The sequence below is a fragment of the Taurulus bubalis genome, assembly GCF_910589615.1.
Source record: "Taurulus bubalis genome assembly, chromosome: 3".
Lineage (NCBI taxonomy): Eukaryota > Metazoa > Chordata > Actinopteri > Perciformes > Cottidae > Taurulus > Taurulus bubalis.
In genome coordinates this window covers 37,247,678-37,271,780 of record NC_136591.1, presented here as the reverse complement: position 1 = coordinate 37,271,780, position 24,103 = coordinate 37,247,678, and the positions used below count along the sequence as shown (strand labels likewise).

General features: G+C 44.6%; 1 protein-coding gene across 1 annotated transcript in view; it reads right to left on the bottom strand.

Moving 5' to 3' along the window:
- Positions 1–1,964: 1,964 nt before the first annotated feature.
- Positions 1,965–24,103, bottom strand: part of cyp26b1 (cytochrome P450, family 26, subfamily b, polypeptide 1) — a gene marked incomplete at both ends in the record, with an annotated part of 28,141 nt that continues 6,002 nt past the window's right edge. The window contains 6 exons of the mRNA XM_079215925.1: positions 1,965–2,357; positions 2,846–3,127; positions 4,477–4,632; positions 4,895–5,051; positions 5,811–5,929; positions 14,942–15,166. Coding sequence (XP_079072051.1) covers positions 1,965–2,357; positions 2,846–3,127; positions 4,477–4,632; positions 4,895–5,051; positions 5,811–5,929; positions 14,942–15,166 — 1,332 coding nt within the window. The remainder of the gene's footprint in view (positions 2,358–2,845; positions 3,128–4,476; positions 4,633–4,894; positions 5,052–5,810; positions 5,930–14,941; positions 15,167–24,103) is intronic.

The following is a 24,103-nucleotide window of genomic DNA, read 5'->3' as shown; positions in this document are numbered from 1 at the left end:
AAACAATAAATCTCTTATAGCTCTAAAAAAAACATGGAATTCATTTTTTGTTTTTTTGCATTCTTAGCGTTGATTGGAGGAGCAGCAAGACAAAATGTCACCTTCTCCACGCAACTCGAAACGTCTGCCCCGAGGAGACGGGAAAAGTCAAAACGGCACGCGGTTCAAACAAACACAGAACGACGAAGCAACACTCAAGCAGCATGTATGTAGGCCTTCTCCTCTCCACCTCCACCTCATCCCTCTGTTCTTTGCTCCTCCTCCAGCTCAGGAAGTCCTCGCCGCTCCGTGAGAGCGAGTCCTTTTATCGTAGCCTCGTTGGGGGATAAAGCCACCGTCCCAGAGGGCGCAATCTCAATGCAACTTAAAAGTGTAGTTTATGTCTCAAAGCACAGGTTCAGAGATTTTAGGAAGCGTATCTGGACCTCATTACTCATTGACTTAGATTTTAGTGACTTTTATCTTTTGTGGTGCCAATTGCGAATTCATGTGGATTGATTCTGCTTGGGGAGGGGGGGGTGCAAAATGGTTGCAGAAGGTAATACTAAGAAGTCAAGTGGAAGCATGCGTTATTGGAAGCCCCTGATATCCTTTTGTCTATGTGGACTGAAGGCAAAGTCATCCGTCCTACTCTCAGACTATACTATAAGACAGTGAGTAAGTTACATTATTTACGTGCAGTCAGTCAGAGTTAAATATTTTTAAAAAAAAGCACAGGCGTGTTCGTTATCCACCACAATGTCTAATGCACTCTGCACCTGAGTTCGCACATCACCACGATTACTGTGATCTGTTATAAATACGGGCAACATTTTGAGTCAATGCATGTGGGCAATCAGTGGGTAGCAGAGTCGGAAGAAGATAAGTTTTCACTGGAGATAAAACACATTAAAACCCAGTTTCTTCAAAATCTTGTTTTTTCGGACGCTAAGCTCACTTGTTGGTCATTTGAGAACTGAAGCTTATTTTACTGTACGATACTTAAATGGAAGCAATATGTTGTGTTTAAAAAAAACAATGATTATGAACCGCATAGGCATGAAGGAAAGGAGGTTTTAAGACATTGAACAAATTGCCCATTGACATCCATTCAAAACGTTTTGTGGTCCAACAGTTATATATGCATCCGTCAGAACTATATCTCTCGTTTGTTGCAACACAACCGGCCTCCCAATGTGCTACGATCCTTTTGACTGCATTTGTAAACTTGTACGTAAACAATTGAAATGAATGAAAATGAATGGCGGTGGACTTTTGATGGGAAAAACACAATGCCACCACTGTTGTATGTCAAATAAGAAAGAAAACACAAGTTTAACCTGGAAGGGGGTTGTGAAAAATTCTGGCTGGAAGATTCATCGAATTTGACAAGAACATCTAGAAAAATCGGTCTATATATCCATCTCTTTTACCCTGCTAGACAACTGAAATGGTTCACTGCATTTGATTAAGCACAAGCAAAATGCTAAAATATCATATTCTTTCATCCTATACCCTGTTTCATCCATCTCGCCTTCCTTCCTCAACCGTCTTTACTTTTGCTTTTCAAATTTCAACACTTCATTTCACCAAAAGTACCACCGTACTTCTCTTTCTCCCATTGTGCACTACCCACCATTCTCTTTCAAATTATATTACATAGCTTTTTTTGTACATACACTTTGTTTGTATATTTCTTTAAAAAGAAAAAAAAATACACAGAATAGAGCATTAATTAAGAACTTTTTTGGCAGCTTCTTTCTTTCTTAGAGGAAAGTCCCGATCATCATCATCATCATCATCAGGTGTGACAAGAAACGAAGACTTTTAGTCTGAAAAGGAACCTCCAACTTGGCAAAGGTGGAGAAGAAAAAATAACTCTGAAATTCTTTCTTTCCTTCCTTCAATCTTCTCCCTAAAGACTTCTTCGATCGCCCGCCCCCCACCCGCCCCCCACACCCGCCTACTGGTCAACTCTCCGCCCTTCAAACAGTCGCTCCCAGCAGCTCTTCCGACTTGGCCATGATCTCGTTCTGGTTGGAGTCCAAGCCGTAGAACTTGACCTTCAGCCCATCGACGGGGTGCACCACCGGTACCGTGACCACGCGGGGGAACTGCCGGGTGGCCAGCTCGAAGCGGCTGGTGCTCGCCAGCTCGATGGCCAGGATGCGGAGGAACAGGGTGGCGAGCTGCTTGCCCAGGCAGGACCGGACGCCGCCGCCGAAGGGCAGGTAGTGGAAGCGTCCCTCTTTGTCTTCTCCCCGCTCCTCGCTGAAGCGGTCGGGGTCGAAGGCGTCCACGTCCTTGAAGACGGCCGAGGTGTCGTGGGTGTCGCGGATGCTGTACATCACGCTCCAGCCCTTTGGAATCTGCACTCCCTGGAAAAAGAAAGACGGAAGAAATTGGAGCCGGTGAGCGGGTCTGCAAGGGTGCAATCATGACTGCGAGTACATTTCTTCGGTGTAATCAATTCTGGAAAAGGTTGTTGCACTTTGGCAAATCAGCCTATGGGGTCGGAGAATTCGGTTTTTGCACAAACTCTGATTACCAGTCTTGGAACTCATACTAGCTATGAACTAAGGGAACGTGATAATCAGTTGTGAGGACACTTTGTCCTTCGTAAATATGCCATTGAAACCTTGTGTTTTGCTAAATTCCTGTAGATTGATCAGACTTTCAAATATCTTCTTCTTCATTCGTCATAAGTCCTTCAATAAGTCCTTAGTTATTATTCTGGACAGAAATTCCAAAGATGCTAGATGTGAAGATGAATGTGCCATTTGGAACGACTTCAACAGCTAACGTATGAGGAGAATGGCCAAGATGTCAAAGAGATATGAGATCATTAAATTACTCGGCTACTCACGTCAAGTTCGAAGGTCTGCATGGCGGTTCGGTAGGCCCCTGAGACGGGCGTGAAGAGTCTCAGCACCTCCTTGATGACGCAGTCCAGGTACTTGAGGCTCACGATGGTGTCCAGCCTCAGCTCTCCCGGCATAAGGCAACCATTGTGGAGGAGACCCCTGGTTCTCAACTCCTCCCTCAGGCGCTCCAAGACGGAAGGGTGGCGGAGGAGCTGCATGATGAGTGAGGTGCTGGCACTGGCAGTGGTGGCGAAGGCAGCAAAGATCAGCTCGATAGTCGACTCCTGTGGGGGACGACAGAGAGGCGAGATGGAGTGTCAGCGCTCCGGTTCCTCAAACCTTTTGGCTCGTCTTGAGCGATTCCTACTTGTGAGCCCTCGTCACAAGTTCACCAAGTGAACACTGAGTGCAGAACTGCACTGAGGGAGTTTGAATTGCTTTGTCTTTACTTTGTGGGCATGCCAAGTGGTTTCTGCTGATGGGCTAATGGCTTGTTACTTGAATAAAGGGTCCGGAGAGTGGAAATATAGATGGTAGTCTTGTGTGCTGAAGCTTAGTCACCGTTACTGTTTTTAAGCAATACAAAATTCAACATTTATGACTTAGGAAAACAGGTTTTTTTCTCACCTAGCATGTTATAGGATCACCAGTGTCATATTGATCTCTTTTTGCTTGTCATTATTTCGGCAAATTGTGAGCGAACCTTTCTATGGGCACAAATCCACCAGCGTTGCCAAAAAAAAAAACATAACACACAATAAAAGCATGTTGTTTTTCATTCCTGAAGAGTAGCCTGTTTGGAAATATGAAGTTCTAATCCAATAACAACATTTAGCACGCCGCGCTGAGCCCATTATTAAGGTAGTGGAATAAATAACGCCGCGGCTGGGCAGCACGACTCCTATTATAAACCTCCCATCGGCCATCATCTGTGTCAAAACACATTTCTGCCTCACCCGACGCGTGTGTGCGTGCGTGTAAAAAACTGCAGGAGAGTACTTCAGCCTGGGCCTCTGCGACAGGGGCTCCCCAGTTCACTTTGTGTGTGTATTTATATACCGCATGTGTGTCTCTGTGAGTGTGTGCGTACAGGAGGCCTCTTTCAGACCCCTAGCAGGGGGAGTGTTGACTTATTTTTGGCCCTGGACGTAACCCAGAAACCACATCGAGCGGGCAAAAGAGAGAGAGAGAGAGAGTTGAGTTTCCACAGAATTCCTCAGAATTACTTTAATAGGTAAATAGAGGGTGTGCCTGTCCATGACTGTGTGTGTTACAGGCCGCCTATGGGCATCAGCTCAGCATCCCTGCAGTCATATTTTACCCAAAGATGTGTATCATAAGTCACTTTCATCGCATGTGATGCCAAGATGATTTGTTCGAGAAATTATAATAATTACCGATGTGTGTGTTCCGTCAAACGAAGACGGGTTCCATCTTGGCAGCGCTCTCCTAGATAAACAGCGAGTGTGTTCCGTGTGCTTGACTTTGTGTTTGTTTGAGCGCAGACGCATCAGAGCTGCCGTGCGTACGTGTTAACGCTCCTACGTGTGATTGAGGGGCTTCTTGTGCGTATGGCTTCCCTCCAAGCGTGCGTTTCCACACCTTTTTTTCCTCTCAGGAGGGTTTCTGTTACCTTCAGCTCCTGCATGGTGAGCTCGGTGCCGTTCTCTTTGGCGCTCTCCATCAGGACGTCCAGCGCGTCGCTGTAGTCCTTCCCCTGGGAACACAGCGGCTTCTCCCGGATGGCCTTCTCAATGCTTTTTTGCAGGGTGTCTCGCGCGCGGATACCCTGCAAACACGTGCAAGGAAAAGTTCACACCAGATGCCAAGATGTCTCAAAAAGTTGATTTTAACCAATTATCTCCTGTAGCCTCAAACGAATGCTTCAGTTATAGGAAGGGAAGATGAAAAGCACAATAACGGTGCTAATTATGTGCCAGATGTGGACCTAAACAAAACACAAATCAGTATCAACTACACTATAAAGAGGATAGATTTGCAAATGGCCAAGAAACTAGATGTTTAAGGGAGCAGAGGATGCCGACACGTACCTTCCTGTAGCCGCTGAACGGCAGGTCTATCGGCAGGCTGAACAGGTTGTCGACAAAGTCCTGGAAGGTTGCGAACAGATGCCTCATCTCCTCCTCCGACACTCTGAATCCCAGCAGCACCCTCACCGCCATGGTGAAGGACAGCCTCTGGCTCTCTCTGTGGAATAACAACCAATCAGGGGTTCAGTCATCTTGTGTTCACAGCCCTTCTTCGTAACTGCTCTCGGCAGCCAGGACCTTTTCTTTTCCAAAGGACCTCGTGTGATACGACTCTTGCAGGTTTCTACCAACGCTGATGATGTTCTGCTTTACTGCCATGGATAGAAACTGATAATGTTGCCTCTGGTGAATGCTCACATGCAACGGCAGCGTTGGTTCGACACGCAACAATATCGTTTCTACCTCAAATGACGTGTCTGCCCGTGACACCTTTTGTACCTGAAGACATTTCACTTGGATGGAGCTTCTACCGTTGTCGATGTTCTTATTTTTCCATAACATTGTTTCCTTACGCCGCCACAATGTTGCTGCCTAAATTAATAATCGTTCTGTCAATATTTAAACTTAGAATTTGGAATTTTAAAGATTTTTTTTGTTGATTAGTCGTATTGTTGTGCTTTTTCATGCTCAATTACCTATTTAGGAGAAACCTATAAGCACATATCTCATATCATTTGTGTCATTTTTTTGAGTGAGGAACTCAGTTTTACAGATCTATCGATTAAATCAAGTCACCGTTTCGTCGACACAAGAAGAATTTCTTTGGTCAAAATGATGAGGCTTCGGTACACTGTGTCCATGTTTCGATGTGTAGTGTTTTTTTTCTATGATGACATCTCTACCAGCAGTGAGATCTGTCAGCACAACACCATCAACATGTCTGTCTCGTGTGAATGCGTTTCCACGGCCACCGTACCTGTAGACGTTGATGGGCTCCGGGTTGGAGCTCCACACTCGGAGGCTCTCCTGGATGACCTGCTGGATTTTCGGGAGGTAGGACTCTAACGCCTCGTGGCTGAACACTTTGGCAAACACCTGGAGAGACAGAGAAACAGATATGTTCAAGACCCATGCTGCACAGACGGATAAAGATCACCCAGGATTTCCATGAGATGCTCATAAATGTAATGACTTGGCTCAGAATGTCTTTTCTTTCTCCAAGCAGGCGACAAAAGCTCTGATTAACCGTAAAGATTGCGTATCGTGATCCTCCTCCGTCTTAGAGTCCAAACAGCAGAACGTCTGGCAGGGTGTGTGAACAGACATGTTTATTCTGCTGTATTGTTTATGAACCCTTTCACCACTCCTACATATTCGATCCAATCTTAACCAAATTCAGTAAATATTGAAAATGTCTGGTTGCAAAAAAACAAAATGGCGACGGCCAAAATTGCGAACTCAAGGCTTCATAACCGTAGTCCAGAAACCAATGGGAGACATTCTTATCCACACTTTCTGGCTTCAACTCAATGGTTGCGACTAATTTGGCATTTCTTCTTCCTCTCTCCTGTCACATCTCTACAATATTTTCTATCCATTAATCCCATTTCTCTCTCTCTCTTGAACTACACCAAGACTTTCCATGTGCATTCATTTTCTGCGATGCCCGTTCCACATGCATCTCCCTCCCTCCTCACAGAGACTTATACATTGTGGAGGTTTTCCCCTGTAGTCAGCAGAACTCTAGTGACAGGCAGAAAGAGCAAGAGAGGAGGAGGCGGAGGAGGCGGAGGAGGAGGAGGCGGGGTAAGTCTTTCCTGGCTGCTCGTAGTAATTCTTCGTATGAATCAGTCACCAGTCGTCAGTGTTGTTTGGACAAATAACATTCCATCTGATTTAAACTCCAAAACTGCCCTTAAAATAGTCTTGGAAATGATTTAGAAGCGGAGAACGTCGGAGAGCAGAGCAGAAAAGCGTGCGGACCGGACCAGAATATTTTTATACTGATATGAATCAGTCACTAACACTTAGCTTTATTTGGATAAATAACGCTCTTCTGCGCTTAACCTTTTGAGCTCTTCCTCAGTAGAGATGCACACGAACAGTTGAGCTTTTTTAGCAGTGAGTTTTTCGCGAAAAGACCGGCCTGATTGGTTACAATGCTCGGTTTCATTTGATCAGTCAATCGCAAAGAAGGCAACACATGGTTTCCATTTTCTGCCCATTGCAATAAGACTGGAACATTTGGGCAAGATCATTTTATATTAGAGATAAATGCCGCTGTCTAATGATCAGTGGTGGGTCCGTTGATTCACTTTAAGAGCGTTACAATCGTTTTGGAAATGCTAGTTAAGCTGCGGGTTCACGTTCATGTGTAGATTTGTTTCACTGTATTAGTTCCTTTCCCAATTTTGAAGTACTTATGTTTTAGTTTTTTTTACGAGCTCCTTTATTTTCCAACCTGCACAAACTCATAATTGCATCTTGTCTGTGGTTTTTCTCAATTTATTTTATTGTTGTGGGCTTTTTTACGGCCTTCCTTCTACTTTATTATAAGCATGCAGATAAACTAAACTGCGCTAATGTAGACTTATGGTATAACTTCAATGGGATGCTGCAAAATCATGTGCTTCATCTCCTCCAAATCACTTCTTATAAGTGGCATTGGTCCAGAGTTTGACCTTGAACTTGAACTTGAACAATGAAAATGCGTCTGCAGCATGTTTTAAACAAGCTAAATCCCATAACTCGGTTATAAAGACAGACTGTTCCTGCTTCTTTTCATTGAGACATAAAGGAGGCTGGGAGGGAAGAAAGGAGCTTCTAGTGGGATCTGAGCCCAGGCCAGTGAGGGTACGTGTGGTTCCTGAGGTCCATGTTTTAGCCACCAAACCATCAGTTGGGCACTTGTACTCTGATTTTGTCCTCTACCTCATTTTCCTCTCATTTTCTTTCTCTCTCTCTCTCTCTCTCCCATCGTTCCCTCCCTCCCTACGTCGCCCTCAGAATGAATGAACAATAGTCCACTGAGCCGGCGCTGTGTGCGTGAATAAGTGTTGCGTTTTGTGCGCGCTGGACGGCTACGCATTGCATGCCGTGTGTGTTAGGGAGTGGTTAGTGCGGATCACAGGGCGCTCTAAGACGTTAGCGGCGCTACATTTCCTCTGCTGCCGCACCCTGGGGCCGCTGGGCCCGGATCAGCTTACATGACCTGCTCTCCAACCCCGGCCACAGGGGACGACGCACACTATCTGACCTCAGAACAGTCTGGGGGAGGGGGACAAGGGGGCTGTCGATTTAGACAGTGAGGAGTGGAAGGTAATGTCAACGTCCTTCGGGAAGGAGGGTCGTGGCTTTGGAGGAAGCAAAGTCGGGATCACGGGAACTCGTGGCCACGGTCGCCGTTCGGACTACACAACTTGAAATCGCTGTCTGTTTTGACACTATCTTCCACCGGGAGGAATCCAAAATGAGTCCAGTGAAGTTCCTACTGTTACAAGCGACCCCTCCGCCAGGTTTCCCATCAACCCGCGTCTCTGGGATCTCATTGGCTGCAGCATCCCGACGGACTCCCCGAACAGATCCAGATAGTTAGCCTGCCGAACGCATCGCCGAACCTCTCGGCTTGCGTCTTTAAAAAGGTTCACACAAAGTGCTCAAGCACCTTTTTTTTGGACTCATTACTTAGTCCATCAATAATGAGTTAGTTGTTCCAGTTGTGTGGTACATTATAACTTGTTTCTTTAGTCAGCTGATCTAGCCTGTTGGAGAATTTGTCCTTTCATGGGTTTCTTCATCGGTAAAGAGGATGCTAAGTGGTCGGCTCATCCGTCGTTTGATCATTTAAATACTTTTCAATCAATCAGTCGTTCACTTGGTTTGACTCCATGACTCGACTATTTACCGGCGCCTCCGCCAGCGGTTTTGCTGGTTTTGGCGATCAGTCGCCAGCCGGCAAGAAAACTAGACGAACACGTTTCAGAATCAGCAGGGAAATATTCGTTAAGCCAAGCGAGGTTGTGTAACGCTCCGAATTTTGCCATTTAACCCGTCTGCACTGGATTAGGAATAATTGGTCAATTTGGGCGAGTACTTTGCCTATTGCTACACACACACACACACACGCACACACACACACACACACATTCATGAATAGTCGGAGCAGCAGGGTTGAGCTACTGTAGGACCAGTGAGACAGTCAGTCGCTGTGTGTGTGTGTGTGTGTGTGTGTGTGTGTGTGTGTGTGTGTGCGCAGGCAGACGGGGAGGCCGAGACTCTGAAAGGTAACTACAGGTCAGACACACACACACACACACACACACACACACACACACACACACACACACACGGTATCTCCCTGCCCGGCCTGGCTGCCAATCAAACGCAGTTTCTTTTTTATTTGAATTTTTTTTAATGCAGTGTCACTCTGGGACGGTCCAAGCTCCACACATGACGGGGGGAGGGGGGGGGGGTTATTCAGTCATTTTGCTGCACCACAAAAACGTGACTGTCTTCTGTTAGCCTGCAGCGCAAAGACACAGGCTTAAAGACACACACACAGACTCTCACACACACACACACACACACTGATATAGTCAAACACACACAGACACAGTCGTCCTAATAACGTCCATATGTCTTAAATTATGTGAAAGTGCTGCGAGCTGCTGGTTCCACAGACATGTAAAGACTCCTTTATTCTTCTCTCTGCCCTCCTTTCCCTCCTCTCTCTCCCCCTCTCTCTCTCTCTTTACTCCCACCTCTTCCCGTCTCTCCTTCCCCTTCATCCATCCTTTAAAAATAAAAAGTGTTCTTTCTTTCTTTCTCCTTGTCAAACAAGCAATCCATACGTCTTTCCATCATCACTCCCAATCAGAAAAGGGAAAGTCCGGCGTCTCTTAACGAGTAACGTCAGTGAAGTTACTTGATTGAAGCGGTTGAAGATTCACATGCAGATCATTTAGAGGAGGTCACTGATGATGCATTGCTATATTTGAATATTTTAATCTACCCTGCAGCACACAAGATCCATGTTTATGTAAAGAACACTTTGAATGCAGGACATCGCCATTTTCGCAGCATGTCAGTGATGGAAAGTAACTTTTTACTTCAGTACACTTCAGACAAATTCAGATTGTAGTCGAGACAAAGAAAGCTCAATACAATGCAGTTGCATAGATAAACGTATTCAGCAGGATTTCATTGACTTATAGTTTTATTTAATTAGCTTATTGCTTCCATGTTAAAGCACCAATAATAATGTCAAAAGGAACATTCTGCGTAAAAAGTACTATTTTGCTGATATTCCTTTCACTGAAGTTCATTTTTACTTGCAAACAGAGTATTTGTTTACAATATTTCTTCCCCCATTGCAGTACTTAAACATTGTATTACTCATATATTTTTGTTTTGGGGGATTTTTGACAATTTCTGCCGGCTTTTCTCAACCAATAGAGCAGCATGTGATCCTTCAGCTGTAAAGGGAAAATAAAAAAAACAGCTGAACTGCAGCCTGAAGGTTTTCTTAAGACAACAGTGATACAGTGTGTATGGAGTGTATGTATGTGTGTGTGTGTGTGTGTGTGTGTGCATAAAACACACTGCACTGTGAATACACTCCCGCTGCAACTCACCACTCGTCTACATCGTGTCTTTTAATTTGACCTTAGAGGCCGTGTAAAGAGCAAAGAGGGGACAGACAGCGGGCTTCAGCTCAGTTAGAATTGGCGGTGCCCTCTACTGGTGACGAGCAGGAGCGCAGGACTCAGAGTGCCCATCACATGAGACACGAGGGCTGCAGCACACTGACTCTCTGCTCGAAGCATCTTCACCACGACAGGTGAATAGGGTAAAAAAAAGAAGAAATCTGCAATTTTATGTTGAAATATGCAGATCTAATGTGAATTTAGGAGAATTCTACAGAAGCAAATAGCAAGAAATTGTATAATAAACAGCTAAATGTTTATTTTTTGACGTTTTCTCTTTACTAGTCTGAAAGAAGACGTGTTATGGAAGCAAAATAGCCCCAAACCTCACAATTGATCAGCACGTGCTAAATCTATTGGCCTCCTTTTCCTCTTATTATCACTTTAAGAAAAACCACAAACAGAGAGGAAAAGGAAAGCTGGCCGGCGTGCAGAGGAGACGGAGAGGAGGAGGAAACAGGTTGAAGATGTCAGGTTTAAAAGTGACACTTAAATTGAGGCAGATCCCTCCACGTGTCTGTTTTACTCCCGTCCGATCGCACTCTATTTTCCCCTCCCTGTGGTTCTCCTTTTTCCTAAATTTAGGGATGGTTCCAATAAAAAAATAAGAAGAAAAACAAGAGGGAAGGGGGGGAAGGAAAATGTGGGAAAGAGAGAGAGAGAATGGCGAGTGGGCGGCGTGTCAGGACGGTGAAAGTAAAGACGCGGCTGCCACGGTCAACACGCCGTGTATTTGGATTCACTCGTTGCGTTATTTCAGTGCAGAGGGACCTGTTTCCACTTCGGGTCACGTCGGGCCACTTCAGCGCGTTGACAACAGCACTCTCACCGGGTGCTGTGACACTTCATTTCGTTGAGCGAGCTCAAAAAAAGAAGAAGAAGAAAAGCCCTCAATCGCATCGTTAGCTTGTTGTTTGATAGCGACCAAAACACGTGCACAAGCGCATCGTTGGATGTGACTTTGGTTGGCGTCTGGGAACCACGTGCCGCTCGGCCACGCCTCACGCCGCTCGGCCACGCCTCTCTCGCTGTTATGAAGAAGTCCGTCTGGAGCTAGCAAAAAGTCTCCCCGGCTAACGGAGAACCAACCGAAGCCTCGCTACGCCGACCGGAGCGATGAAGTCCCGTCCGTCTGCGGCAGAAACACATTTTTGTTCGCCGTTGTTGTTGCTCAGACCGGGATGATGTGTGAGCCCTGGCTGGCCCCGTTTGGCCCCGACAGGCTCCCGTAGTGGAAAACCAGGCCGCTTGTGGCTCTTTGAGGGAGTTAGTTTCCGAGCTTAACGCGGGGTTAGATGGAAACTGGCTGGCTGTGTTGGTCCACCGAAGGCTAATGTGCTGTGTGAAGATTGTTTTTCCGAAACGCAAACCACAAGGAGGGCAGACGCACACACACACACACACACACACACACACACACACACACACGGAGAGAGGAGCAGTTCTGGTCCAGTGGGTCAGACAGTAAGCCAGTCGCTCATTCTTTCTCTCCAGTTGATGTTGTTTCGCTTCTGCTGTTGACTTAGTTTTATTGCCCAGAAAACAGGAGAGAGGGCTGCCAACACACACACACACACACACACACACACACACACACACACACACACACACACACTGCCCATTTTTACATCGGAGCCAATACAATACTTGTCGAACTTCATCGCTCGACCTCTGCGGGGAAAACCTGTTTCCTTTTCGCCACAGAGGTCAGAGGTCATGGACGGAATCCCGGGGCCGCAAGTATGAGGCCGCTTGTCTTGCTCAAAGGCGCTCCGGCAGTGCGGTTGCTCAACATGTTGCTCAACCCGTGAGCAACATCGCCGACCTTGAGCTCGTCTCGGTATTTTTGCTGTTTGGGTCGAGACCCGGGGAATGTTCAGGTGTGCATACACTATGGCTTTGTGTACTGTTACACGTACGTGTGTGTGTGTGTGTGTGTGTGTGTGTGTGTGTGTGTGTGTGTGTGTGCCCCCACAGAAAGCCCCTCTTTGTGCTGTGTTGGAGGCAGCCTTCCTAATCAGGGGTCATTACATGAGGTTAGTGCGGGGGTCTCCGGGGAGAGGCGAGGGGATCAGAGCCCAGATTAGACCCGGCCGACCCCTCACTGTCCACGGGCACCGCGGCAACGAAACCTGACCCCGCCTCCGAACCCCTCCGGAAAAAAAGCTCTCTCCCTCCACGGAGGACGCAGAGGGAGAAAAGTAGAGAGACTGATTTACAGGAAAACACAGAAAACTCTGCTTCTTGTTTGGCTTGTTTTTTTTGTCCTGTGTGTGTGTGTGTGTGTGTGTGTGTGTGGAGAGAGAGAGAGAGAGAGAGAGAGAGAGAGAGAGAGAGAGAGAGAGAAGGTATGTGCCCCGGGGATAACGGGATAATAGGAGGGAGAGGTAAGTGGCTGATTACCTGAAATGGTCCTGGCACGGAAAAGAAGAGAGAGAGAGAGAAAGAGAGGAAGCAAAGAGAGACAGAAGGTGAAAAACAGACTTAAAAATATCTATATATATATATATATATAATAGTCAGAATAAATGAGAACTTAAGCAGAGAGGAGGAGAAGAGAGAAAGGAAAGCAGGTAATGGAGGCGCTGACAGAGAGTGATGGAGTCGTTCTCACGCCTCAGCAGCCAGAAGCTGAGAGGACGGGTAGCTTTACACTGATCCTCTCTCTTTCTGTGTGTGTGTGTGTGTGTGTGTGTGTGTGTGTGTGTGTGTGTGTGTGTGTGTGTGTGTGTGTCCTACCTTCCTCATTGTGTAGCAGATGACTCCACTGCTTCTGACAGCGTTGTGTTAACGTGACGTCTCAGTGTTGCAGTCTGTCTTTGTGCAACTATCAGCAACTATGCCTTTTGCAGAAATAGTATATGTATATAAGTATATGTGTATATAAGTGTATATATATAAGTATGTGTGTATATAATTATATGTATATATAAGTATATGTATATATAAGTATGTGTACATAAGTATGTGTATATATAAGTATGTATATATAAGTCTATGTATATATATAAGTATGTGCACATAAGTATTTGTGTATATAAGTATGTATATATAAGTATGTGTATATATAAGTATGTATATATAAGTCTATGTATATATATATAAGTATGTGCACATAAGTATTTGTGTATATAAGTATGTATATATAAGTATGTGTATATATAAGTATATGTATATATACGTATGTGCACATAAGTATTTGTGTAAATAAGTATGTATATATAAGTGTGTGTATATATAAGTATATGTATATATAAGTATGTGCACATAAGTATTTGTGTAAATAAGTATGTATATATAAGTGTGTGTATATATAAGTATATGTATATATAAGTATATGTATATATAAGTATGTGTGTATATAAGTATGTATATATAAGTATATGTATATATAAGTATATGTATATATAAGTATGTGTATATATAAGTATATGTATATATAAGTATGTGCACATAAGTATTTGTGTAAATAAGTATGTATATATAAGTGTGTGTATATATAAGTATATGTATATATAAGTATGTGCACATAAGTATGTGTGTATATAAGTATGTATATATAAGTATATGTATATATAAGTATATGTATATATAAGTATATGTATATATAAGTATGTGCACATAAGTATTTGTGTATATAAGTATGTATATATAAGTGTGTGCACATAAGTATGTGTGTATATAAGTATGTATATATAAGTATTTGTGTACATAAGTATGTATATATAAGTATATGTATATATAAGTATATGCACATAAGTATTTGTGTATATAAGTATGTATATATAAGTATATGTATATATAAGTATGTGCACATAAGTATTTGTGTATATAAGTATGTATATATAAGTGTGTGCACATAAGTATGTGTGTATATAAGTATGTATATATAAGTATTTGTGTACATAAGTATGTATATATAAGTATATGTATATATAAGTATATGCACATAAGTATTTGTGTATATAAGTATGTATATATAAGTATATGTATATATAAGTATGTGCACATAAGTATTTGTGTATATAAGTATGTATATATAAGTGTGTGCACATAAGTATGTGTGTATATAAGTATGTATATATAAGTATTTGTGTACATAAGTATGTATATATAAGTATATGTATATATAAGTATATGCACATAAGTATTTGTGTATATAAGTATGTATATATAAGTGTGTGCATATAAGTATGGAGCAAGATTCCAACTTTTCCGAGCCACCTTTGAACCTCTCATCGATGAGTTTTTGATCACGAGATCAGAGGAGTACTCCCTCAACGCGTCTCCTGTCCAGTCAGATTTTAACGTACATTTCTCGACATGACCTCTACAGAAAAAGAGCGACCTTGTCAATGCCGACGTGTTATGTGTACTTGTGTATTTTGACCCTCTTCCTGACCTTCCTCCTCTTGCGGTGGATGTCCCCGATGCTGTTGGCCAGCGAGTTGGGCCCCAGCAGCGTGGCGGTGCTCTGGGGCCAGTCCGTGGTCACCAGCGTGTGCTCGCCCATCAGCACTTTGCGCACGTTCTCGGCGCCCGTCACCCGGATCAGGGGCCGGCCCAGCAGGTGGGTCTTGAACACGTTGCCGTACTTCTGCCTCCGCGACGAGTGGAAGCCCGAACCCTGGAAGGAGAGAGGAGACAAGGAGGCCAACTTTAGTCACGGTGAAATACTCTCAGACCTCTTCGACGATGGAAAGGACGTCGCATGAGAAGGTAGAGGCGCTTCAGAAGAGAAAGATGGTTTGGTTGTAAAGGATGCGGTTTTATTCGTGGAATTTCCCTTTAACGGTAGAGAGAGGAAATCCCCAAACACTCCATCCTGTTTAGCCGACGCTAGAGAGACGCTTCCTCTTCGCTCCTCACCTCCTGCTGCATCTTTTAGTTTTAGAATTAACGAGTCGGAAATGTGATAAAGAACACTTTAAATATCTTAGACAACTTTTTTTTATGTCAGAAAGCTGAAAATGCATAATATCACATCACCAGATTTCCACGCTTTTCATTTTTTTTTTACTTCTTTGGATGCTTTTGTAAAGTGGCGACAAGCATCATTTTTCCGGAAGACATCATCATCATCATCATCATCATCATCATCATCATCATCATCCTCGTCACCATCACATCATTCACCAAACTTTCTCCACAAGCTGCCTTTCAAGTACGAGCTCCTCGCGGCTGACGTTTTTTTTTACGCTCGCCATTCATTTAAAACCGCCTTTAGGATCTGACCTTCACTCCCAGCTTTGATCTTCACCTCTAAATGCTCTCTCTCTCTCTCTCTCTCTCTCTCTCTCTGTCTCTCTGTGGTTTGGCGCCCAAACAGACAGATTCCCACATGCTAAAAGTTACTAATGTTTCCATCATCCCAGAGCAGGAGTAAACGTATACAGTGGAGGTAGCAGACAGCAGATGTTTAAGAAGCCGAGTTAATTCAATGCAAACTGGTTCAGGATGCCTTCAGGGACTCGGGTTCAGCCGTAACATCAACCGACGAATCATCCAGGTCGAAGGTTCCCAAAACATTTTTAAAAGCACAGTAAAATGAAATGTCACGAAGACGGGAAGAAGATCTTCAACGATGTCATCCGCAGGAATGAGTCCAAAAACCCAGACATGACTCTGCATTTCTTTTTTTGCCTCGTCTAAGGATCTGTGTGTTCCTGGTTGGATACGTTTGTTGTACGATGTGAAACACGTCAGTGAACTGCGGTGAGTTTAGAAGCTGTACTGCGTCTTAAAAAAAAATCCGGTTGCTAACAAGCGGCTTAATAATACTATAAAACATCCTCACCAGAACACGAGCCTGAAGCCAACGGAAAGAAATCTCATTTGGCCTTTTGACGAGGAAACCAGCGCGACGCTAACTCTCAGTCCACTTTGTTGCCACTTGAAATATTGTCCAACACTGATGTGTATCTACGACTGAAAGAAAACACTTAGTGTCTGCTAAGAAATTATGGGTTAAGTGTTTCCAGTCCGGTTGGAATAAACAGATCCGTCGTCCCTTTGAAGACAGGAACTCGATCTGAAGAAGACGCCAGAGCGAGGCAACAACGGGCCGCAGCAATGGCTCGTATTGCCGTAAAAGTTGCCCAAACTTCGCCGCCGGGACCCAACGAGAAGGAGCCATTTTCGGGGGGGCCCCGCCCCCCCCCCCCCCCAGTTTTGAGCAGCCCGGGCTGTCAGTGAAGCCCCAGAGGACCGGAGCTGGAGTCAGTTAGCGAGCTGACCCGGGTTCAGCTTTGACGCTGACCTCTAAACGGTCCGGGTCACGGCAGAGCGAGAGGGAGCCGACCCCAGAACTGTAAATGGGCTGTTTGAGTGAAAAGAATATATATCAGCCCGAGGGCAGCTTACTGTGTTACACACACACACACACACACACACACACGCTGGCAGACAGACACATCATTCACACACATACAGTATAAACACACATGTTCAGCTACACACATACTCCAGATTCATGAAATTCACCCCCCAAAAAAAAGGGCAAAGCAAACAAACACGCAGAGGCCTAACTGCAAATTGCCGTGACAACACTAACTGGTTTGACCCCGGTTTACTCCTGGGGAAAGAGATATGTACGACTGTGAGACGCACACACACACACACACACACACACACACACACGCGGGTGACATGTGTAAACATTTGAGAAGAAGCAGCACTATGAGGTTCTGTAAAACAGTTTCTCATCAGTGCTTTTATTCAAAATGATGTCGTTAAAATCAAACTTTTCTCGGTCTTTTGCTTTTTTATTTTGACGGGAATTAACATCAAGAGCTACTGTGACCCTCCTTCAACTGGAAACCACCAGTAGTGTGTGTGTGTGTGTGTGTGTGTGTGTGTCTTTTGGTTGCGTTATGTACAGTATGTGCACAGTCTTCTCTCTGGGACTAATTTTAGCAGGTAGTTTGTTTCCTGTCTGAGACACACCTCTCACGTCGGAGATTTATTTCTTTATTTCTTTTATTTTTTTGGCACCTTTATCCTCGCAGGGATTTCTGGTTTACGGTGTAATTTGCGGCTCAGAGTCCTGCAGAGAAGCCTTGGTACATTTAACACAATCGAATCAAAAACCGACTCGGACGCCAAGAACCGTTAAACTGGAGCAAAAAAAACAACAAATGGACGAACATATGGAATAAACATGGTGCAGGAACATTCAACATATATTTACCTCGTCATTTTTCTTAAGATTTGACTGTGTAACTAAAATAATGAGAACATAACTTCTACTTTGGAGTCAACGCCACTGTTAATCTGCGTATTTCAGCCAATACATCACCACTGAACGAAGCAGTGCGCCCTTTACGTGCCGAGGTGGAAGTTAAGGGTTTGGCTGTTGTGCAAAAAGACAAAAAAAATGACCTGAAATGAACATTTTCCTTTATTTTGATCAACCACGGTATCTCCTCTAACCCTCAGAGTGCCGTATTGTCATAAGCATGATCTTTCCTAAACCGTAAACCATGCACTGTGTCACAAAACGTTGCCAATAGACGTCGCTGGTTCTGTATCAGTTTGCTGTATTTGTGGTCGTGACTCACCAGAATGTTCTCCTTTGCTTATTAAATCATGTCTTTCTGGGGGTTTTTAAGCCTTTATTCACACGAATGCAAGCGAGGTGATTTGCGTCTCCGCGTTCAGCTCATCTCCTCTCCGCCTTCGTCGCGTTCCTCCACCTAAATCGAGCGCAGATGCCTCGGCCTCTTCGCGGCTCTGCTAATTGTTTCGTGTTGCTTTGAAAAGCTCTGATTGCCAGACGGCTTTTAGAGATGAAAGATGTCGCTAATTAGCATCCAGCTAACCGACTGAAGCCACTGCAGATGTTAAGGCCCTTTCACGAGGTGTGTTATTAGGATTTATAGCCGCGGCACGCATTGAGGAGATTTGTTTTTCTATAAAGCTTCACTCAACACGCATCTTTTGTGACAGCTGCAATGCATTCTGGGCAACGTCCTGCTCCTGTGGTCGAATATAGACAGCAGCTGCTTCTCTGATTATGACGGACCGACGCTGACGCGAGACATTTCAACCCAATGTTTGAGAAACACCTTGAAACACGCTGTTCCACTGACTAACAGAGTTATTTGAATTAAACATTGATTTGTTTTTTAAGAGTGTAGTTTTAAAGAAACTCTCTTTTATCCTTCACTTTTGCAGATTTCGGTTTCTTCTCTCTGTTGATCTGTCTGCGCAAAAACTGTTGACCTGAAACTGTTTTCCCAGCTCCTGTACACTTCCTCTTTTTACTGTGGCATGCACACACACACACACACACACACTCAGACACACACACATTAGCGCACACACACCAGGTCGCCGGCTGGCCTCTGGAGCCCTCGGGGTGTGTGTGCGTGTAAGAGCGGGGTTGTTTTCCAAGCTACATTTCGCTGCCATATGGCTGTAGAGTGGTTTAGTATGTCTGCCTGGCAGGCCCGCTCTCTCTCTCTCACACACACACACACACACACACACGCACACACACACGCACACACACACACACACAGGCCGGTTCGAAGGGAGTTCCTCATGCAGTCAGACAAGGCTCCCTTTCACACCCCCAAGATACAGCATCGGATTGGACCGATTGTGTACTTTTTCAGTTTGTGTGTGTGTGTGTATTATGTGTGTATGTCTTCATATATTTTCTCTTTCCATTTCTCTCTATTTTCTTTTCACACACATACACACACATTTTGGCAGGATACTGATGATTTTCATCTGTCCCAGTCCCTGGAAAGAAATGCGTTGAATAAAAAAGTTACACTACAACAATATGTGTGTGTGTGTGTGTGTGTGTGTGTGTGTGTGTGTGTGTGTGTGTGTGTGTGTGTGTGTGCCAGGGGTGTGGTCTGGATGACATTTAACGTAAAAGGTGAGAAGTGTACACCCCTCTCCATCTCAAATCTGGCAAAACACACACACACACACAGACACACACACAGACACACACACACACACACACACACACACACACACACACACACACACAGAGCAAGCATGGAAAAGTCATGATGTAATGACGCCACACTCCTCTTGCAGGAGAACACGTACAAAACCGCACACGGGATCACAGCACACACACACACACACACACACACACACACACAGAGTCGCAGCCGTCGCCGCGGAGACGCAGGCGTCACGGCTTCACACTGATTGCGCAGGCTGAAACACACTTTCCCCCCAAACTTCAGTGAAGCGAGGGAGCCTTCACTATGACCACTCGCTCAGTTTAGTAAAAGAAAACTTTAACCAGAAACCAAAATTGCGACCACAACATCGTTTTATGATTTCACCGCCGAGGTCACAGGCAACAAACTCTGATGCGAGCTGAAGACCATGGAGCGGTTTCTCCTCATGACGGAGGGCAAGAAGCCTGAAAGCTTTTTTACATGATCTCGTGGATGTGTTACCTAGAAACTAAAATAAGCACAGACCACGATGTGTGGAAGGGGAGCCACTCTGTTTTTCCAATGACACTCTTTAATATGAATAGAATGAGAATAATAAACAAACGGCAGAAATCAGAGGCTGCACTCCAAACCTTTTGGGGGCTTTTTTTTGTGTTAAACTGCAGCCTTGCATTCAATTCATCCCTGCAAAAAGATGTCTGCGAATTAGAATCCTCATGCAACGATTTCAATGAAGATATGAACTCATCGTAGCTAACTGATAATAGCACAAACAGCTGCAATGGGCAACCACGTTAAGAGGGCCAAAAATCGGACCAAAATCGGACCAAAATCGGGCCAAAATGGGGCCAAAAATGGGGCCAAAAATCGGGCTACAGTAAGAGTCTTTAGTTGCGTTAACCACGCTAACTTGTGTGTAGTTTCAAATGGTAGACGTTTTAAAACACAGAGTAACAGGTGTAGCGCCGCGTGATCGTCCATGTGTGTTTTATTTGAAGTTTACTGAAGATAAAGAGCCGCCACAGGGCCCAAACGGCCACATTTAACACTTCTCTTACTTTGAATCAAACTACACAACACCGCTTCCTACTTCCTACTTCCTACTTCCTGCTTCCTGCTCCCTCAATGAACGCGAGATGAAACCAGACCTGCCTTTCTTTCCTCTGCTCTTAAACTCCCCGTTCACTTTGAGCTCCAAATCAAAACCGGCGCCGCCTGAGAACTGGACCCCGAGGCGAATATACTGATTCGGGATCAGAGTTGAGGTCGAATCAAGGTCTTAAAAAGGGTCAAATCCCGGTTATGTCGGGGTCAAAGGTTATGCACACAGCACTGAGGGTCGGGGAAAGTGTTCAATAACAAAGTTCAGGGAATGCCCACGAAAGTACCGTGCGTTCAGCGTTTGTGTGCGCGTCCGTGTGTGTGTGTGTGTGTGTGTGTGTGTGTGTGTGTGTGCAGTCTGGACGCGGCCGTTCTGGTAGCCAGCGATGTCAGCTTCCACAGACTCCCTTTTATATATTTTTTGAACAGAGATTTATCAGATATTTTACAAGAACCTCAATAAAGGAGGAAGAACGGGGGTGTTCCAGTGAGCTTTTTTCCACACACGCCATCCAAACACTCACACACACACACAACCTTTCATTACACAGTCGCACACTCACACACTCTGACAAACGCCACCAGGATCACAGAATATCTCATAAAATCTCCCTCCCTCTCTCTCTCTCTCTGCAAACACACACACACACACTGTCCGAGCAGCGCTAGCTAGCGCGCCGGCTGTGCTAAAAATACCCCGTCTGTTCTGTTGGGGTTGGCTTGGGGGCAACCTGGGCCCGGGCTTATAAATGTCCTCTTTGTAGCGCAGTGGAAATGTCCAACAAATGACTCTTTTATTAGGAGCAAGACAAAAAAACACAGCTAATTATGTTTACGCAGATCAACGCCGCGGCTCGACGTGCACACACTCACACACACACACACCGGCTAGCTAGGGGGACGGCCAGAGGGGTGTGGAGCGGGCGAGAGAGAGAGAGAGAGAGAGCACATCTGGAGCCGTTATAAAACAGAAGTATCAGGGTTTTCTAGAAGCAGGGGCTGATGGGAAAACAGTAGCAGGAAGCGAATGACTTCTGAGCAGGAAACAAAGAGTCATTTAGCGGCTCAGACGTGTCCTGCTGATACTTTGGATGAGAAAGGAAAAGAGTTCAGAGGGAAATAAGAGACGGAGACACAGCCGAAGAAAGCATTTTGATATGAAAGAGGCGAAATTAGTTCTATTTTATGTTTTGGGGCTGAAGTTTGCAGCCATTAAATTGTCAAATATGTTCACAGCTTCATCTTCCGGTCGACGTTCTTTCATTGGATATATGTAGAGTAAATGTTTGATGAAGTCTTTCTGCTAAATGAATGTAATGTATTGCATAACTAATATATATTCTGTATGCATTAACTAGCAGGATGCATGTGAGAAACCACGTCTTTGCACTTTTTTTTACCACCTTTCTGCACTAATATCCAAAATGCATTGTTCATATATATTATTCGATCTATATTTATATTGTACATATTAGTTAAATGTTATTCATGTTGATGCTTAGTTTCTGTGTTCTACTCTGTTGTCTTTAATGTCTTTTTGTGTATTCTTGTTTGTTTGTATATAATATGTATATAATCGGTACGAAGAAAGCACAGTGTCCTTTTTCAGGAAAAAAATATGTTGCACGTGATATTTTCTGAATTCAAGCATTTTCCACTTGAAAATACTCCAGAAATCGAAGATGTTGCATTGAAGTAAATGCGCTCCAATTTACTTTAACACGTGTTGCAGATGCAGAGCACTGATTGGTTCTTTCCATCTCACTGAAGACGCATTCAAGTGCAACTTTAAAACCCGTAAAAGTCGCTGAATCCTTCTGTCAGCGCGGTGCGAAAGGAACAGGTGAGTCAAACGTTATTATCCGTGAGAAAACTGCGTCTGGGAAACAATTTATTTTGGTAACAAGAAGGACGGCGACAACGAAAAAGCCGTGTCACCGACAGAAACCCCAAATGCATCCAAAAAAAAGCTTAAAAATGAAAAAGCAGCAGCAGCGGACGAGAGAAAGGAAACGAGGTCAAAGGCTGTGAGGGAATTCCTTCTTTCCTTTCAGCTGTCAATCATTCAGCCGGTGCCAGAGATACCAAGGAACCAGCGTGTGAGTTGTTATGTGTGTGTGTGTGTGTGTGTGTGTGTGTGTGTGTGTGTGTGTGTGTGTGTGTTTGAATGGGGCCGATAGGTCCTCCACTTGACAATGAGCCCCGTCCCTTTGCGGTCACGCCACCACATCAGAGGGGACAGAGGAACAAGAAAGTGGGATGAGAGAAAGGAAAGAATGAAGGGAAGAGAGAAAGAGTGATAAAGAATGGCAAAAAAAAAAAAAAACAGGAAAGAAAAAGAGATGGGCGCCAAAAACGAAGCGAGAGAAAGCGAGCGCAGAGCGTGGCAGAGGAGGCGGGGAGATGGGAAGGGTGCTCGTTTCATAAAAGGACGGATTAACGAAGAAGGGCTTCGGGTGGTTCAGCCAAAAAACAAGGAGAATAGAGAGAGAGAGAGAGAGAGAGAGAGAGAGAGAGAGAGAGAGAGAGAGGCTTGGCCCCTGACCCGGGCACATTATAGGAAGGGAGATTATGGTTGTTCAAAACTCTCTAAGCACTCACCCTGGGACCCCAGCTAATACCCTGAGACACACACACACACACACACACACACACACACACACACACACACACACACACATATTCACACACACACACACACGCTTGGAACTGAGAGCAAATACAACACACGCAGTGTGGAGCTCGACAAATACATTTAAAATATTCAAACCACATCAATGAGCTTCCATGCTGCTGGAAATACCGGAGCGCCAAATGTGTATTCATCCGCAGCTGAAAATAGTCCCTCAGCAAAAGCACCATTTCCTAATGTTTGAGCAACTTTTGCTGGAAAAAAAAAAAAAAGTGTTGCGCTGTTTTAGGACATTACTGAGCCTTTTTATTTTATTTTAGGTATTTTTGAAAGAATGGGTTTTGGGAACGGACCGATTTTGGGACCGAGCGCCACAAACGGCGTAGGGATGTGGTAAAAGTGTTGAGAGACGGACTAACACGTCGGCGGTATAATACCTGCCTTATTCTCAGTATTTACACATACAAAGTATTTATACACAACGTTCATAAGCTCTCTTTCACACACACGACAAAGGAGGAGGGAGCAGTGTGTCCTCGGGGTGAAAGAAGGGGCAAGGGACGCCGCTGCCAGCACCTCCTGCTAGTATGAACAAGAGGAGGAGGAGGAGGAGGAGGAAGGCAGGGATGGAGGGATGGAAAAGAAGAAGGAAGATTTTAAAAAACTAGATGGAGAGCGACGCTTTTTTACGACAAAACAAATAGACGTTTCCAGGTTTTGTCGCTGGATCCTGTTGCGATAAAGCGACAATGTTCGCATTTTAACATCATTTTTTTTTTTTTGTTGGAAGATGAGAAAAACATGGCGGCAGGTGAAGAAGAGCGAAAACAGACGCGAGAGTTCAGGGGAGAGTTTTAATAAATTGAAGTGCGGAGAGTTAGAGACGACCGAAGAAGTGAAG